This window comes from Diorhabda carinulata, chromosome X (assembly GCF_026250575.1).
Source record: "Diorhabda carinulata isolate Delta chromosome X, icDioCari1.1, whole genome shotgun sequence".
NCBI lineage: Eukaryota > Metazoa > Arthropoda > Insecta > Coleoptera > Chrysomelidae > Diorhabda > Diorhabda carinulata.
Window position 1 is genome coordinate 55,733,410 of NC_079472.1, and position 18,348 is coordinate 55,751,757.

Here is an 18,348-nt window from a genome sequence, read left to right on the forward strand (position 1 = left end):
AATTTAAATGTCAAAATATTTTATTACTCGACATATTCTCCTCTTAATTGGATACATTTATAACACCGCACCTGCAACGTCTCTAGAAAGTTAAAAAAAAATGTTTCTTCTTGCTCTGCAAACCTGACCTCCACAGCTTTTATTACCTCCTCGTTGGAGGAAAATTTACGACCTTTTAAACTTTTTTCAGTTGAGGAAAGAGATGATAATCGTACGGAGCCAAATCTGGTGAATAAGGGGGTGTTCTAGTAATTCAAACCTTAATTCACGAATTTTTTTCATGGCATCATGAAATTTGTGTGCAGAGGCGTTTTCCTGCAAAAACAAAACACGTTTGGCTAGCTTTCCGCGTCTTTTCTCTTTAAGTTTTTCCCGTAGAGGAGTAATCTCCAATTATTGTTTTACCCTTATCCTGAAAATCAAACATGATTACTCCATGGCAATCCCAAAAAATTGAAGCAAGAAGTTTTCCAGCAGATTTTTGGACATGAAACTTCTTAGGTCTTGGAGAACCAGAGTGTCGCTATTCCATCGATTGTTCAGTGCTTCAGATATCCGTTTTAGCTCAATTCGACGGACTGATAAAATCATGTCATGAACTGCATCGATATTTTCGGGGACTGACACAGAAACTGACATTCCCGATCGGTCATCATCTTCAATGGAAAATTTACCTTTTTTGAAGCTTGCAGCTCAATTTTTCACGGTCGCATACGAAGGACATTGATCGTCAAGGTTATTAAGCATATCTTCATAAATCTGCTTACCTCTTGACCCTTTTAAATACAGGTACTTGATGATGGCTCGATACTCCAATTTTCCGATTTTCACAAATTCGGTGGACATCTTTTTTCTTTTAATTTATGGTTTACTTTTTTGACGTCAAACTTTATACTGACACTTCTAAGAAGTTATTGTTTGTTGCTATGGTATCGCAAGATTTTGTTTATACATGGAACTGGTCTAGACTAACTAGATATCAATACATTCTCGTATATCTTCCTGTAACCCCTTTTAAAACTCTAGGATATGCTGTATCTACAGCTTGATTATTATCTTTTTGGTGCTTTGTTAGTCTTGTCCAAATTTCCAATGCGAATTTTAAATATGACTTTGACTATTGGTTTATAGACTGTTAATTTTCAATATTCTCCACAGCAAAAGGAAAATCACAAAACTTCTGTTAGAACTAATGTCAATCACTGGAGATTTTCGATTCGCTTTCTTAAAAACGACATTTCAGTTGTCTTTAATCGTCTAAGGATTTGTCATTTCTTCTTTTTCAATTACGATACACTTTGCAGCGTTAGATGTTCTCTTCAAAACTTCTAATCTATTATCTGAAGGCACCCCTCTTCTGCACGTCCAAAAATTATTGTCTCACCAGTCTCTTGTATTCCGGGGCCACGAATGTTGTTTACGCCCTTGTCCACTCCTTTCGTCGATCTTTCCCGTCAGTATGAGCTTGAGAGTTGAATACCTCGTTCCACGCAGGATGTGTCCCAAATAAAATACTTTCCGTTGTTTAATTACCGCGACCATAAGTCTTCGCAACAGCTACATTTCCATTGCTTCTATTCTGTTTAATGATCTGATTTTCAGAGACCACGATTTGTCGTTAGTCTTTTCAAACTTCATGCCACTTTCTTTGTATTTGTGTCAGACTCCACCAGAGGGTTGATTGTTGTAATCCAGCACACAAGCTGTCCCCCTAAAAAATAAGACTCTGACGCTACTCTGTATATTATTTAATTTTCCATACATCAGAGTGACAACCTGTGTATATCTAGTAATTTTCGAAAAATTCTGATTATATTGAGAAATCAGTTACTGCCAATCTCAGATTTTCAAAGAAAAGTATTTGAATTCTTTTTCATGGTTTTTAATACTTTGGTATGAATTTGTTATCAAACAACATCACTAAAAATATTGGCGATTTAGAAATTTATAAATACCATGAAATGATGTAGTATTTCTATTATCTTGTTAACTTAACTGTTAATTTCTATAATACATATATTCTGAAATCAGAAGAAAATTTTGTTATTTATTTGAAAAAGTAATTATTCATTGGAAGTACACTCAACAGAAATCGAATTTATATATTTATTAAATGATCTCGTTACTTATTATTACATACCATTTTTACATATTTATAACTTCCTCTTGATACAATCCAACATAAACCTGGAATTCGCATGTTTTATGAAAATTATTTTGTGTGTATACCATATTGTATGTGTTCATGGTTCTAGTTTATAAAATTGAGAAATACACTTTAGAATACGTGGATCTAATATACAATTTTTTACAGCCCCCTACCGCACCACGTTTGGGGCAGATCCTCGTCGGGGGAGACAGCAGTGCCTCCGACAGTAGCCAACGTCCGGAGAACGCACTCGACGCTCTGTTAGATGAGCTTCAAACATTCTCCAAACCACATCCCATTGCTCAAAACCAAGATACCAATGCTTCTGAACCCCCCGCTATTCCCGTTAAAGGCGTAAGGCCACCACAAATATCAGAAATTGGAAGAAAAGGTAGCATGGATTCAGCAAATTTTCTTCCCGCTCAAAATCTTTCCGTAAGCACCGCCACTGGAAGTCTTAGAAGATTACACTCATATCCCAGTGGATCAGATACTGATAACAGTCCTCCTATTCAACCCCTTCAAAGAGAAAATAAAACTGCCGCAAAGCCTCCTCTACCGGAACGTAATCAAGAATTGTTGCAACAAGTAGCCGGCAAGAGAGTACCTCCTCCTCCACCACCCAGAACTAGCTCGAAATCACCTCTGGCTTCTCCTACATCACCTAATTTACCTCCTAAATCACCTGCTGTAGGACTTCAACATATCCAGAATGTACAAAATATGGTAGAGAAACCATTGTCTCAGTTTGAACAGGCGACTCAAAATTTAGGACTTCAAACTTTACGTAGGAATATTCCAAATAGATCAAGTATTAAAGATCCCTCAAAATCTCAAACTCTGCCAAGAAACATCGGTTCTAATCTCATACAAGTTCCTTCTGATGCAGATATGGTTTCGGCAAGTAATAGTAGTAGTTGCGAAAGTGTTAATTCTCAAGATGGCTCTAAAAAAACAAGAAAAGAAGAATTGGAACAACGGCATCAAGAATTACTAAAAAAGCAGAAAGCGTTACAAGAACAATACGCAAGGTTACAACAGCTACAAAGGGGAAATAACACGCTAGCTGTAGTTCCACCAGCCCCTGAACAGTTGTTGAAGAAAACAGGTAGTGAATCCAATTTACTCCAGAAAATGGGATTACAGCTTACCACTTCACAAATCACAGGATCTCTAACCAATTTACCAAATACAACCAAAACGCTATTGGTTAATACCAATTCTAATCCAGTCAACAGTTTACCAAATAACGTAGAAGAACAAAACAATAAAAATACGACAAATACTCATTCGAATACCGTTTTCGAAACCGACATACTGTGACCTACTGATATAAGATTGCTCTGTGCATGTTGAGAATGTCACACATTTAACCTCTCCCCATATCACGGAATTACGGATTGTTATCTTTTTTTATTATTAAATGTTAGGTGTTTCAAACTAATTTATTTATTTTTTAAATTAATGAGTGTTGTTCAAAGATCCTACTAACGTTGTCTCTTATTTAATAGTTGTTAACTTGCTTGATATTTTGCTCAGTAAAACTTACGGGTCATTGTTTCATTCACCAGATAAAATGTACCGAAAATATTAAATCTCAATTCTAATTAGAAAAAGCATGCCCTGTAGGCCCATAGCTTAAAAGTGATTCTCTTCTTCTCTTTCATATTTTTGCTTTTGTTTTCCGGTGCTGAATTTATCTCTCTCTATCTGTCAGGTATTCTAAAATCTGTCTATTCTATCTTGTCCTTGGTCTTTTTTTTCTTGTTATTTCTTGTTCTAGGTCATTTTTTTGTTGCTCTGAAATCTGGCATTCTTTATATGTGACCCAGTCACTTTGTTCTTTTGGATCCTATTATTTTTCTAAGTTCTGTTCCTCCAAATAAACTCTGTTTTCGTTATTTGTTCTTCTCGGTCATAATTATTCTCCCTTTCACCCCCTAGTATCCTCCTTTCCTTTCCCATATATCTAGTCAGTTGTTCGCTAGTATCAAAGAAGCGAATTTGGACGCTTTAAAAACCATTGTGACCTGCGCACTGAGTATCCCTCCTTCTGGCGCCTAAGTCGAGAGGGTATTTTCTCAAATGAAACTCAAATAGACGAAGTTCAGGAATCACTGCAACGTGTATCTGATGATTTTTTATCTAATTCTAAACAAGATAAAGGCTAGATTAATGCTGCACGTAGCAAAAATAATATCATTGAAAAAAGTAGTGATTGATTGATGGAAACTGAAGGAAATACTGCACGTCATCCAGTTTACTTTTCGTTCAGTTGTTAATTTTTTGTAATTATAATATCGTTCTGTGTGGAATTGTAAATAGCATTCGAAAATAAAATTTATGGTTTGCTATTGTAACTCTTCTTTCGTCTCAACTTCTTTTTTGGCAACCTTGATTACAAGGCCCAACTTCTTCTTTATATCACTCAATAATTAAAAAGAGACAACGTTCGATGACTACACAGAAATAATCTTAATGTGGAATATTGACAAATAAAAGTGATTGTTAATAAAATTAGGAAATGTACGGCACTTTCGCTACGATCACACTATTTATTATTACGAGAAGATTGTCCTTAGCAACAAAAACTTTTTCCAAACATGCAAAATAATAAGATCAAAAGGTTAGAAAAATTCCGATAACAATTGAGTTGCTTTGGACTAAACTAAACGTAATTTGTTGATAATATGGAGATCATTAAGAACTATTCAATCCATAAATTGTACAATGTACTTATTTGAATTTTTATTTATTTATTATTTGAAATGGCAAAGCTTGTATGATATATTTATGTATGATTTATAAGAACCCAGCAAAATATATGTTCATAATACAACAATATTGGTCACAAATACATTTGTTTTTATTGAATTATATTTGTACGGCTCCGTATAATTATTATTAAGTGAACTACTAACACTTTTCTTGATTGAAAAATAAAAATTTTACTCCTAATTTTGTTTCATTTATTCAATATTTAAAGCTTCTAAAATAGTTATATAAGTCTAGAAATCCACATTTTTTACAATATGAAAGATTTTTAGATTTATAGATTCCTATAGGAAATACATTCGCGCAGTAGTCTGTCTATCAAACAAACACCTGGTATATTTAACACACAACAAATCATATTGAAGTTTCTATACAGGGTGTTTCTAAATTCATGCGACAAAATTTATGAGGTAATTGCTCGTATGAAATTAGGATGGGTCCTTCTTATAACAAAATTTCCTCAGCCCACCCCTTTCCGAGACATCACTCTTAAAAGATGGTAACTAAAATTGGCTTTTTATCTTTATTCTAAAATTTTAGTAATGCTAGAAATTCTGTAATTGTAGTGTACTCGCGAAAGACGAAGATGGTAATTTCCAGCATTTATTATGAATTTATTGAAAAAATTTGATTTGGAATAATGTAAGGGCTCCTAATTTCACACCCCTACAATTTAACAAAATATTGAAAAAATACCCCTAGTTAGTCCTTTGCGAATACACGAAAATTACAGAAAGTTCCCAGCAATACTGAAATTTTAGTAGAAAAAAAAATAAAAATAAATTTTAGTCACCACCTTTCAAGGATTATATCTCGGAAAGGGGTTAGCTGAGAACCCATCTTAATTTCAGTAATCACCACCTGAATTTTGTCGTATGACACCTAATTATTGGTTCGCCTTCTATAAATAAATGATATAATCAGTTTTTATGTTTTAATATGATAGTTCATCGACAAACCAACGAACGTGCAAAAAAATTTATGGGAGAATTTAGTTTGATATTATATCTATTTTGAAACGATGATTTTGGAATCGAGAGGTTTGCTTACCGTTCGAAAATTAACCACGGATCTCACATTCGTCTCTTCTACCTTGCTAAATGACTAACACAATAATAAATCTAAATTTTAGAGCAGACATATTACTCTACAACTACAGTCGTGAGCAAAAAAATCAACCCAAGTCGCAAGCTCGCGGTCAACTAGCAAAAAAATCTGTAGCTTCCATTCTATTTCTGATCATAACATCTGGAAGCCATTAGTTTTAGCTTTATAATAAGTGGTCTATGTTGTTATTCATTTATTTTCTGGTAAAGAAAAAATACCATACGAAAAGGAATCTTAAATAGAGAAAAAGGACTATAATTAACAGTGAAGAAAATAAAAGCTTGAATTCGCCAAAATAATAATCTAATTAAAATTACCCTATCAATATCTGGTGTTCCCTTGCTTGAACCTGATAACAGCTTCCAATCGCTTTTTCATGAATCGAAAAAGTTTCTCAACTCGGTCTTATTTGAACCTGATAACAGCTTATTCGATGATATCTCATTCTTTAGTAAACGCAGTTTTGAGATCCTATTTCGTGGCTGGTGCAGGATCTCTAGCACAAACTTCTCCCAAGTTCATTCCATAAATGTTCGATAGGATTTAAGTCCGGGCTACGCGCTGGCTAATCCATAGCGGAAATTTCGACATCATGTAAATACTGCCGTACGGAACTAACTTGGCTTTCGCTTTCATTGAAAGGCCCGCCATAACTCTCTAAGAACATCCTCCAAAGCCACGTTTTCTTTTATGCAATACCCTAACGTGTTCTCTGGAAAATCGTATACGAGCTTACTCGGTGAGCTGGGGTTAATTTGGATTCACTATTTGGGTTTTTTCGCTCAAGGTTAGTTACCTTAAATCTTCTTTTGATTATTCAGCCACTCACAGCCACTGCTCGCGTTTCTCTAAGCTCTTGTTGGAATGGAACACAAGTAAGTACCTGACAATGGATATGTCATCTCTCTGGAATGTGCAACTATGGAAGCTACCAGTCTCTCGTTAACGACGGTAATCTCTGGAAACAGCTAACTGACTAATGTTCAACCCACTGGTGAGTTCTCGCTTAATCTAGCCTTGTCGCAAAAAGGTAACCGCTTGAGCAGCTTTGACTCTTGTTGTGTCCATTATCAGCTATAATTTTTGTTTGTTGTGTTAGGTAAATAACTTAATCGTTGTGAATTGAATTTATCAAAATTTGATTTCTAAGTTTGTCAAAGTTATTTTATATCGTTTAGATCATTAATATAATTATTGCTAATTATATTAAATGACCGATTCACCAGGTTTCAGGGCAAGCGCAGAAAATCTGTAACACCTACGATCGACGAATTGAGTGAGAAAGGGTTTTATCTTATGGATATGTGAAAGTTATCTAGGAACTTGAGATATATTTCAGGGAGGTCTTCGTATGCTGTTGCTGGCAACCGGAGGGGCGGATAGTGGAATTTCCTCTTGGTCTTTCAGACGAGGGATCGTCTATCGGTGAGGCAAGGGGTGAGAGGGGTTTCCTTGGTAGCGATGTTGTTTGATTAGATAGTACGAATCACATTACTCCTGTTTCATCTGACGGTGTTACAGAAGAAGCGCGCAGGTGCCAAACACTAACTACTAGCAGCTACTACTGTGAAAGTATGAAGTGTAGAGATAAGTAGAACCAGTATATCATAAAGTGTGCGCTAAAAGGGGGCAAATTAAGGTGGCGCTTTAGTAGCAAGTGGAAAGATTTTGAAAAAAACACCAGAAATTATTAGAGTAGTCAATTAAATTCTCATTCTAAAGTCATAATTGTTATAACGAAACTATCAATATACAAATCCATTCGAAAATTATAACGTTCATACCAACATTTTATTCAATTTACTTAATATAATGTTCGGACGCAGACATGATTGTTTAATAGAAATGCAAAGTTCATAGAAAGCGTGTTATTATCAAATCACTATCCACGTTTTTTGTAGAATTATCAAATTATTTTTGACCAAAAGGATGGCACTAGAAGTACTTAGCCCAACGAACAAAATACAAGATTTTTGGAAAAAATATTCATTTTCCAACGTTATATCCTTTTGATCCATACACTTTTCCCAGTGATATTCAATAAGTGCTATACTCTTTTTATCATAAGAATTGTCAAGCTTTTTAATATAGCTTTTAACTGGCTAGTTTGGGACCGGTAAATGAACCGAGAGAGCTAAATCTGGAAAATATAGTGCATGAGGTGGCAATTGAAACATGAATTTATTGATTTAGCTGGTGAATTTTTTAATGGAACCACACTCTCTTCTTAGGCAAACGCGACCTTTTTGTTTAATTTCTTCGCTCAAACTCTATCTGATGGTCAATGGAAATTATCCCAGGCGCAACCCAAAAAACCACACTTTGTGAAACGCCTACTATGTCAGCTAGCTCGCACACTTTCATTCAACGATCATCCGGTACCTCTTTGTAGATTTTCTTCAACATTTCTGCAGTCGTCACGTTATTTGATCAGCCACTGCGATGCTGGTCTATGCACATCGTACGGCCTCGATTAAACTCTGCAATCCAATATTTTACTATTAGTAACGAAGGAATCTAGTACAGCTTTTATGTTGGTTGGGTTAAGGCCTTTCAAATGAAAGTATAGTACCACATATGACCAATGTTTCCATGTTCACTGAAAAAGTTCACTATTGATAGCTACCAAAGAATTACCAAACAACGTGGCGTTTTTAAACTTGAAACATATGCTGTATAGATTGTATACTTTCTAATACAGAGTTATTTTAATGTCAAATAATTACTGCCATCTCTAGGTCAGGCCATGTACTTCTGGAACCATCCTTGTATTTTATTTAAACTCTGTAATTCGGCATTTATGGAAGACGTTCTCGAGAAAATAATTTCCCATGTATTATATCAGAAATTTTAACACATATAGAAAACTATATTTTAAAAGTACAAGTATTTTTACCTGCTCACTTTTTGAGAAATTAAAAATTATTTTTATTGTTAAAAGAGTCAAATACATTCTTAGAAGTACTAGAATTCTTTAGAAAGTGGTTTTTTTCAAGCAAATACCACCTTCTCTGGGTCAGGCCAGATAATTCTCGGACTATCCTCGTACGTTAGTAGTTGAGATTTTATATAGTAAAATTTTTCAACCTGGCACTCTTCACTATGTTTTTAACTGTTAAATTCATCTCAATTCCACTAGCTACAGTAGCCCTATTTTTGTAAGTCTTCGAACAATAATTTGCAGTTTTCTTTTTCAGCTTTTCCCCCCATTCAAGACGCTTTTCTTTACCTCTACACTCCATATGTAAAACTTATATTATTGGAGGTTGAATTATTCAACATTAAAGAGAAATAAATATCAATTAATATCATAATATAATATTCCAAGTTTCTCTATTTACTTTAACAGTTTTTAACACATTTTAGTCAATTCACTGGACTTTGGTTATATTATAGGTGAAGATTACCATTAAATATTTATAAGACTGTGTTTGAAATTTCAATAAAAAAATTTAACTGAATATCTTCAATAAGCGGTGATGGAGACATGAGTATCATATAGTATAGACAAATCAAATAAGTCAAATGGAATTCGCCAGTTATATCAGATCAAATCGCCCTATTTGTTCGAGAATTCCGTACAAAATCATGTAAAAAACACTAATATTTGCAAATTGATCATTATTTTTGAGATTTATAAGTTTCTCCATCTTCTTCAACAATAGCGGTTATTGCAGCGTTATTCCCAAGCTCTCCCTCTTCAAAATTATTTTTATCTACTAATAAATCTGGACTGAGAAAAGATTGTCTCCTACTTTTCCTCCTAATTGCCGATTCTGGAGAATGAGATTTCTCTTTAGTGAGAAGAATTGGTCCAAGTACAGTAGTTAGTAATGCCCCGGTTGGAGCTGTGAGAATTATGGAAAGAATACAACATTGCAATAACTTCTCTGCGTCCATTTTCTCACTACTTTCCTTGTGTTCTAGTAAAGATAGTGCTATAGGTCCTAATGCAGCCTGTAATTATAAAAAACACATTTCAATATATATAGTTTTTATTCAACAGTTCACCAAATTATGCAAAAAGTTGTCTAAAATTATTCTTTCATATTCATATTCTCCTTATTTAACATCTTGAAGGCCATCTGTACTCCCTGCTGATAATTGACCAGCCAGATTGGATTTGTCCATTAAAAGACTTAATGCATAACAATCCAATCACATTCTTATTAGAAATAGCGCCATTCAATATCACTGTTTACTCTGTTAAACACTCCAATAAACGCTTCGTCTTTGACAGTTATATGGGCTGAGTTTTCTAATGCCCCGGTATTACAATATAATAGCTCTATATTATACAAGGTGTTTCTATATTCGACCGACAAAGCTCTACCACAGAGAAATCTCAATAAATAATTCATTTTGATATAAAAATACGAACCCTCACAGGCCTTAGTTGCTGAGATATAGGATGTTCAAAATTTTAAATGAAAATAAAAAAAAATTGCCATAAATCAAGAACGCCTTTAAATTTTTCTTTCAAATTTGGTAACCAGTATACTCAATATGCAACAATAGCAAAATTGACAAAGTTTTGTCATTGAAAAACGTGTCTTTGAGAACGCGTGTAAGGAGAGTTTGCCACCTGAACTCAAAGCGAGCGAGCTTTTGATGAGCTTTAAGCAATCGCGACACCCATAGCTTTTAATAACTCTTAACCTCCCGTGCAAAAAATCATATAATGATTCGGTTCGGCTTTATTAGCCATTTCAAGTACTTTAATTTGAAGAGCGCTAACTAAAAATGTTTTATTTATGTCAGTATAATATTTGCGTAGATATTTCTCGACGAAAAAAAATATGCAAACAGTTTACTTTTATGAGTTTATAGAATAATATATCAGTCAGAAGGTAAATCTACAAATCATTCAGAGAAAATGATTATTTGTTTCTATTAAAAATACATAAACTCACCTGCACTATACCTTTACTTATCCATGAGACGCTGACAAATAATTTTTCCTTCAAATTCATATTACATCCGATTCCCACTAATATTGTTACGCCAATTCGCAGTAATACTACCAACAGGAGGATTCCCAAGCTTATAAGTACAATTTCTCCGTCCAATTCTCTCAATTTAATTTTAGATCCAGTAATTCCGAATAAAATAGGCTGGAAAATCATCCAAAATATCTCGAAAGCTATGGCTGCAGGATTCTCTTCAATATGCCAACCTTGCTTTGACCAGTTAACAAGAGACACAAAAGCAGCTGTAACGCATATCAAAGGACCAGCACCTCCGTAACCAATAAGCTCACTTCCGAAAACTCCTGCTAGACCTCCGACTAGAAGAAGTAGGATTCTTAAGGGTGCAGCAAAAGGATCGTTTCTTTCAGGAGTGAGGTTGCAAATCATTCCCCACATCACTCCAATTACCATGCCTGTTATTAGAAAATTTATCTCAAAAAAATAAATAGAGCTTGGAAGAATAATTTATCTTCATATAGAAAATTTGTCGTGATCTTTGAAAATACGATTAAATTCAACCTCATTCGCAATAAATATGCCCAAGTACAACGAACATACCTGCTAAAATCGATAGGCTACCGAAAACAACTCCTTCGGTAATACTAGATCCATTGAAGATGATTCCCAATACAACTCCAAATATAGCTACGGAAAGTGCATCATCTATACTAGCTACAGCTATTATTAATGTCGGGATTCCCTTAACAACTCCATAACCTTTGGAGCGTAACCGAAAGAGACATGGTACCACCACGGCAGGGGCTACTGCTGCCGTTATGCTACCTAAAAAATTTATTTCAACGTTTTTGACATGGATAACATTATTGTGAAAGTGTTGTATGAAGGTTGCAACTTAAATTTTGAGATATAGCAACACTGATGTGAATATGTCAAATTTAACATTGGTATCATAAAATTCGATATTCTGAATGGTGATAGTCATAATATTCAACTGAATCCAAGTAATGGTTTGACATTTTTTATGGTGAACGTCATAATATTCAACTAGATCGAAGCGATGATTTCTTTTAAAATTTCACCAACACAGTTGTGAAAGGGTGAAGGGCTTTTCGCTCTGAAGAGTCTGTTCTTGTAAATAGAGTAGGTGATGTTGCGTGCAAATAGGAAGAGAACAAGTGGCTAAAGACGAAATCGATATACCACGGCTAGGAATGACAGGTATATTGTGTGAGAATCTTCAAGAAATAGACCCAGAGCCATACTTAGTTAACATAAGAAAAAACTGAAAGAGGCTGTCTTAAATACTAGCAGAACTAAGAGAACTTCAGAGCAACAGCGACGCCATCTACTTGCCAGAATGAAGGCTGCACGGCAACTGGAATAATATTTATTGGTTTAACATTATGTTTATAGAGGAGAATCAGTTTCGTAAAAAAGTATAAAGCGAATACATAAATTTCACACTCGTTTTGTGGAAGTTTAATTGTGGAATGAAATAAATTTTTTTGGGGGAACGGAAAAATTTAATGAGGATTTATTGACCGTTAATTGACAGTAACATATCGTGACATTTGCTCGTTTAATCAGAGAAGCCAGCATGATCACCAGATCTAAATTGAGCATAGGTATATCGACAAGGGCTATCGAGATTCTTTTGTATTCAAAATGTTCATTTCGAGTGTTTAAAAATAGCTTAAAGAGTATTATTATACCAAGGAAATACTTGGTATCTTTTATGACTTTTACATCATCAGAAGCAGTGCTATACTACAAGGTCGGCGTAGATATCTTAGATGCTATGTGTAGATAACCAGTACATGTGTTATACATTTTGGATTTGTTTGGAAAAAGATAGTGGAAGTACCTTACTAAGGTGTACAAAATGATGAATGTTTTAGTTGACATTTTTATTTTTATATCATTACATTATCACAATTATTTTTGTTTCTATTAATATTATAATTGTTCAGCTCCTCACTATATATAATTTTCGTATTCCAAAGTATAATTAAACTAATTCTATTCCATTCTATTATGTTATTTGAATAGTTAATATCCTTCGGTATTAAAAGATGAACAAATCAAATGAATTTAAGTACTTATATAATTAAATTGATGGGTTAATCCGTGGGACTCCCAGAATTTCTCTTTAAGAAAAATTTTTTTCCTTCTATACTCAAATCGTCCTAATGTTTTTTCTGTCTCTCATATATTCAAATATACGAGGATAATACAAATATAAAATGAATTATTTTAATAAACGCGTGTGTATATTAAGCTGGTCTGTTACGAAGCGTAGAAAGAAAGCAAGATTGCGTGAACTCGCTTTTTAGTTCAGCCACGAACATTGTCTGTTGCGCATCGCAACAACTTTAAGACTCAAATGTATGTATGGTGTTTTGCTTTTCAAGAAGCCAAGAAGAAGTTGCAAAGTTGTCACAGCGTAGCGCCTCAGAGCAATATGACTGAAAAATTTGGCGCATTAGCATAGGTAGTATAGAGCAAATAATTCATGAACTGCTTGGTTACCGCAAAATTTCAGCCAGATGGGTGCCAAAACTTTTGAACCACCAGAAATTCTAACTAAAATTTATTGCACCGAATATTGACTAGAGGAGACTTGGGTATACCACTATATTCCGGAGAGAAAACGCACGTCTATGAAGTAGAAGAAAAAAGATGAAGGCGCGCCAGTTAAAGCGAAGGTTACACTGTCAGCGGGGAAGGTGTGTTGTATACCGTATTTTGTGACATGAGGAGAAATTGCGGCTGGTTTTCTATCTAAGCAACGAACTATTATAGTCACCTCCTAAAAAATACGAAAAACCCGCATATAATAAATCAAAACGACGCGATATTCCAATCCTTACTGCGGCGCCAGACCAACGAAATACCAACCACTGGAACACCAACCTTATAGTCCCGATTTTTCGTCATGCGACTATTATGTATTTGGTCCTTTGAAAGAGGCACTTGGCGGGCTAGAATTCAAAAGCAATTTGAAAGTAGAAACCTTAATGCGTGAATGGTAGGGTGAAAAATCGAGAGATTTTTACGAAAAACGCATCCTAAAGCTTACGGAGACGTGGTAAAAGTGTGTAGAGTGTGACGAAGATTATACAGAAAAACTGTAAGAAATTTCAGCTTTATAATATAACAATAAAAATGTTTATAGGAAAATTCCGGTTTATATTTGAACCACCTTCGTATTAGCGACACCTTTATGAGTTTGATCGTTCACTTTTTAACCCAATTAATAGCTTAAAACTGCAGTTTATTTGTATTTCTTGCTCAGCAGAAATTAAACATGGCTTTCACCATCTCATGCCGTATGGACTCGCCCGTTCCTACCCACTCTAAAATGTAGTTTTGTGAACTACCTATTTGAATGGTTTTGCATCCCTAAAATACTTTATAAAATTGGAAAGTTATTTGATTAAACTTACCAAGAAGAATTGCGTATTTCCATCCAATACTCAATAAAAATTTTGATAAAACTATAGTAACAGCAGCTTCTGTTGTCCATGGAATGATTGATAATTTCAAAACTGTGAATTTCAATTTGTTTACCGCTGATGGATCAAGATCTAAACCCGCCCTAGTGAGTATTATTACCAAAGCGACAGCACTAAAAACAAATAGTTAATTTACTTTTTCCACTACCGTGCGTAAAGTACGTAGTTTAGACACACTTTCGAGTGTGTGAAACTTTAATTTACACACTAGTGTGTAAAGAAAAATACTTTGAACAATAGTACGTGAAGAACGTGTTATTATGGTCTCCGTATACAGCTAGTGCGGCTTCGGTGACAATTTGGACACATCTCTCCTGAGATTTACAGGTAAATCCGAACTATTTTATCAATTTCTTCATCGGTTGATCATGACAAGATTGGAGATTTACAATATTTTCAATGAACACAACAATCAAAAAAGTACGAGTACTGAAAAACAAGATAGATAGGATCAAAACCAATTAAAGGTAGATAGGAACAAAACCAATTATTGGGACAACCTACAGGAGCTTAGACAGGCGATGACTCTTCTGGGAAACTATAACCAGTGAAGATGAGCTGATTGTATCAACCTAAGTAGAAACAATCTACGAATACTAACACTAGTTAGACGTTAGATAATGCGACGTGCAGATTTTGTTGCACAGAGGACGAAACCTCTATCCACATTATCTCGAAGTGTGAAGCACTATGGAATTCTAGAGCGCTACACCTAAGTGCGTATGAAACATAAGTCGAAGATCTCTGCAATTAAAGCCATCCCACATTCTAGACTTTTTAAAAGGAGTGGGATTGCTGTAAGCTCTTGGTTCTCTAGAGACACTATAGATCCTTTGGGTCGCAGTGTATATGTAAAATAGTTATCAAAAAACATATTTCTTTGAATAACTGGGTCAACGAAGTCTCTATACAGTTTTTTGAGGTATCTAGTATATTTGATGATTTCCCACAAATGAATCCTTACAAGGTTTCAGAATTTGATATTGAAATACATTAGACTATAAACCTTGAAAACACACTTAGCAAAAACTTTGATTTCAAGAAAAATTTCCCCAGAGACATATAAACGTAAAATTTATATCCCAGTCGTTAACCAGTGAAAAGAGCTACATTTTCTGGTCTTATTTTTGCTCTTCGGACAAATTTCAAATAAGTACTTTCGGTCAACACTTAAGTATTCCCAATCAATTTCTGGCACATTCGGTTTAGTTTTTTTATAATTTGCAATTGGAAATTCTTTCCCAGAAAATCCTCCGCGACCCGTAGTCTCCCCAGCAATATATTGAAATAGGTGCCTCAAAAAAGTTCATTTGCACGTAGTAGACCAATTACCCTTTTCAAGAGTCTTCTTCGCCTAGTTTGTAATATTTTGACGACTCCAGATTCACCGTTCATACAATAACTAGTCTGCCATGTGAAAATAGCACTCTCTACTTCTTTTTCACTCTTACGAAAGAATATTCGAGATCTCGATAGTTTAGATAAATTATGTAATTTACTTACCTCAAGTGTTTATTAAGATGCGAGAAAGAAGCATCAATATTCACAATATTTAAATTCTGCATGGCTATTCCGGTGAATAGCATTCCTACCAAGGCAGGTAAAGTGGTTAATCCGAATAACCATCCACCGAAATATGAAAATATACTGAGAATAATGAGCTGAAAAATTTGACCTTTTGGAGGTGCTGCGATATCACCAACAATCGCATACAAAATTGTCCAAGCTAAAAATCCTATTAACGTTAAAGCTAAAATTCGGGTCACCCTACGGTACGAAAGACAATATGGTTGTGGGCAAACTCTTCTCCATATTTCGGGTTGATATTCTTTCTTCACCTCTTCGGCTGAATTCAATCTTATACATACATCATACCACCACGAGCTGAAAAATAAATTTTTCAAGTACTAAGTTGGTAAACTGTTTACCTTCAGTCTCTGAAGACGAAAACGCGCGTCAAACAGTGTAATTTATAGTGTTGGTGTTCAAGGTGTATATCTTAGAAGACCTGTTAGTCAAAGGAAGCAAATATCTAATCATCACAACAGAATTACGAAACAAGAAAAGACCTGTGAAAGGCTACAATAAAGCGGTAATGAAAACTATGAGAAGAAGAAGAATTTAAGATATAATAGATACCATGAAATGAGGTTATATGATACAAATAGAACCAGCTGTTAATTTAACGATTTCTAGTTTTGAAATTATGAAATTTAAGACTTCGTTTGAAAATCTTCAAGCTTAGATGGTAATTTTCAAAACCTGCAATATATACGAGGATCGTTCAAATATAAAAAGGAATTTTTGAATAAACAAAAGTGTTGTGGAAATGGTTGTACTGGAAATTAGACTGGTCTGTTACGAAGCATAGAAAACATCCAGGGCCGCATAATCTCGCTTTTTAGTATATTTTTAGTAATGAGCGAGAAGGATGTACCAGTGTCTGTTGCGCAACGATCATTATTCTTTTTTTGGTCCATGATAATGTGAAATCTGCGGAAATTTATCGAAAACTACTCGGGAATAAGTGCCTCTCCAAGACTTAAGTGTATGAATGTTATTTCGCTTTCCGGGAAAGCCGAGAAGCGGTGGTAAACTTACCACATGCGCAGCGCCCCAGAAAAAATGTTATCTATGAGAACGTCAGCGTTACAGAAAAACTCATTTTGGAAGATCGACGTAGTACATACTATACACGATATGGATGAAGAATTGAGCATCATCGTAGGTTGTATTGACGAAATAATTTCAGCCAGATGGGTGCCAAGACTTCTAAATTTTGAGCAGAAATTAACACGTTGGGAAGTTAGCACGCATCTCCCGCACCACTATATTCCGGAGGGTGAACGCGCATCTATGGAAAGGAGGAAGAAAGCCGAAGGCACGCCAGTTAAAGCGAAAAAGGTGTGTATCAAATTATGGAACATAAGAGGAGTCATTGCCGTTGATTTTCTCACTTAACAACGATATATAAGCCGAAGTATTATATTAACCTCCTAAAAAACACGATGAAACCTGTCTACAGATCAAAACGATGCGATATTCTAATCCATAGTGCGACATTGCCTAAAGACATCTCGGCTTACGATGGAAACGTTGAACAAATTAGTTTCAGAAATTCAGGAACCACCCTCGTATAACCAATTTTCAATAATATATAACCGGTCCTCAACTAAATTCAGAACCATATTTTTTAGAATAAGAAATTTACACTATATAGGAACGTAAAAGGCAAATGAGTGTCACGATTCGAAACGATTTTCCAGATACATACCTTTCATTTTCATGACTGGCGTATAAGTCTTGACTGTTTAAGTTCAACATTTTTTCTAAAAAATAATTAAACGGTAACAATTAGTCATAATAATTTGAAAATAAGAAAACTACGTAGATTTATCACAAACGAAAAAATGATTTATAATATTCATAATTGTATTCTGGATATAATAGATTTTTTTTTAAATCTAGCTTTTTATTCAGGAGGTGGAGATTGTATCTAATATTTTGTTTAAGTTATTTGGAACATTCCATATGAAATAATTATATTTTCATAAAGTAAATAGTCTACGATCATCCGGATTACAACAACTTCAGCGAAATTTTATACAATACTTTGTTTTCATTATTATTACCAAAACTATTAAGCATACAAGATGTCTCTTTGAAGTTAATACCATTTTAAAACTACTCCGCAGCAGTAATATAGTCGTAGTTTATCGCAGGCACACCAGGTAGCCACTTCTGTTGGAGGCTACATCTATTTGCGTGATTTTAAAATTCCGCCACCTATTGAAAATTCCGTTCACTTCAAAGTGCACGCTGTGTTAATTTTTCTCATTACAAAAAGCTCCGAAGCAGCTTGCACACATCG

General features: G+C 34.6%; 2 protein-coding genes across 31 annotated transcripts in view; one reads left to right on the forward strand and one right to left on the reverse strand.

The window, feature by feature from the left end:
• The window catches only part of LOC130902297 (coiled-coil domain-containing protein CG32809), a 373,790-nt gene extending 368,683 nt beyond the window's left edge, over positions 1–5,107 (forward strand). For 28 of the 29 annotated variants that reach the window (XM_057814300.1, XM_057814298.1, XM_057814290.1 and 25 more), the window contains one exon: positions 2,315–5,107. In XM_057814300.1, the coding sequence (XP_057670283.1) occupies positions 2,315–3,472 (1,158 nt within the window). In that variant the 3' untranslated portion in view covers positions 3,473–5,107. The remainder of the gene's footprint in view (positions 1–2,314) is intronic. The other variant, XM_057814319.1, reaches the window with a different exon arrangement.
• A 4,240-nt stretch (positions 5,108–9,347) lies between these two features.
• The window catches only part of LOC130902299 (sodium/hydrogen exchanger 9B2-like), a 38,523-nt gene continuing 29,522 nt past the window's right edge, over positions 9,348–18,348 (reverse strand). For both annotated transcript variants that reach the window (XM_057814322.1, XM_057814323.1), the window contains exons 3-8: positions 17,752–17,806; positions 15,981–16,361; positions 14,409–14,590; positions 11,560–11,784; positions 10,945–11,414; positions 9,348–9,988 (exon numbers count right to left, since the gene is read on the reverse strand). In XM_057814322.1, the coding sequence (XP_057670305.1) occupies positions 9,653–9,988; positions 10,945–11,414; positions 11,560–11,784; positions 14,409–14,590; positions 15,981–16,361; positions 17,752–17,806 (1,649 nt within the window). In that variant the 3' untranslated portion in view covers positions 9,348–9,652. The remainder of the gene's footprint in view (positions 9,989–10,944; positions 11,415–11,559; positions 11,785–14,408; positions 14,591–15,980; positions 16,362–17,751; positions 17,807–18,348) is intronic.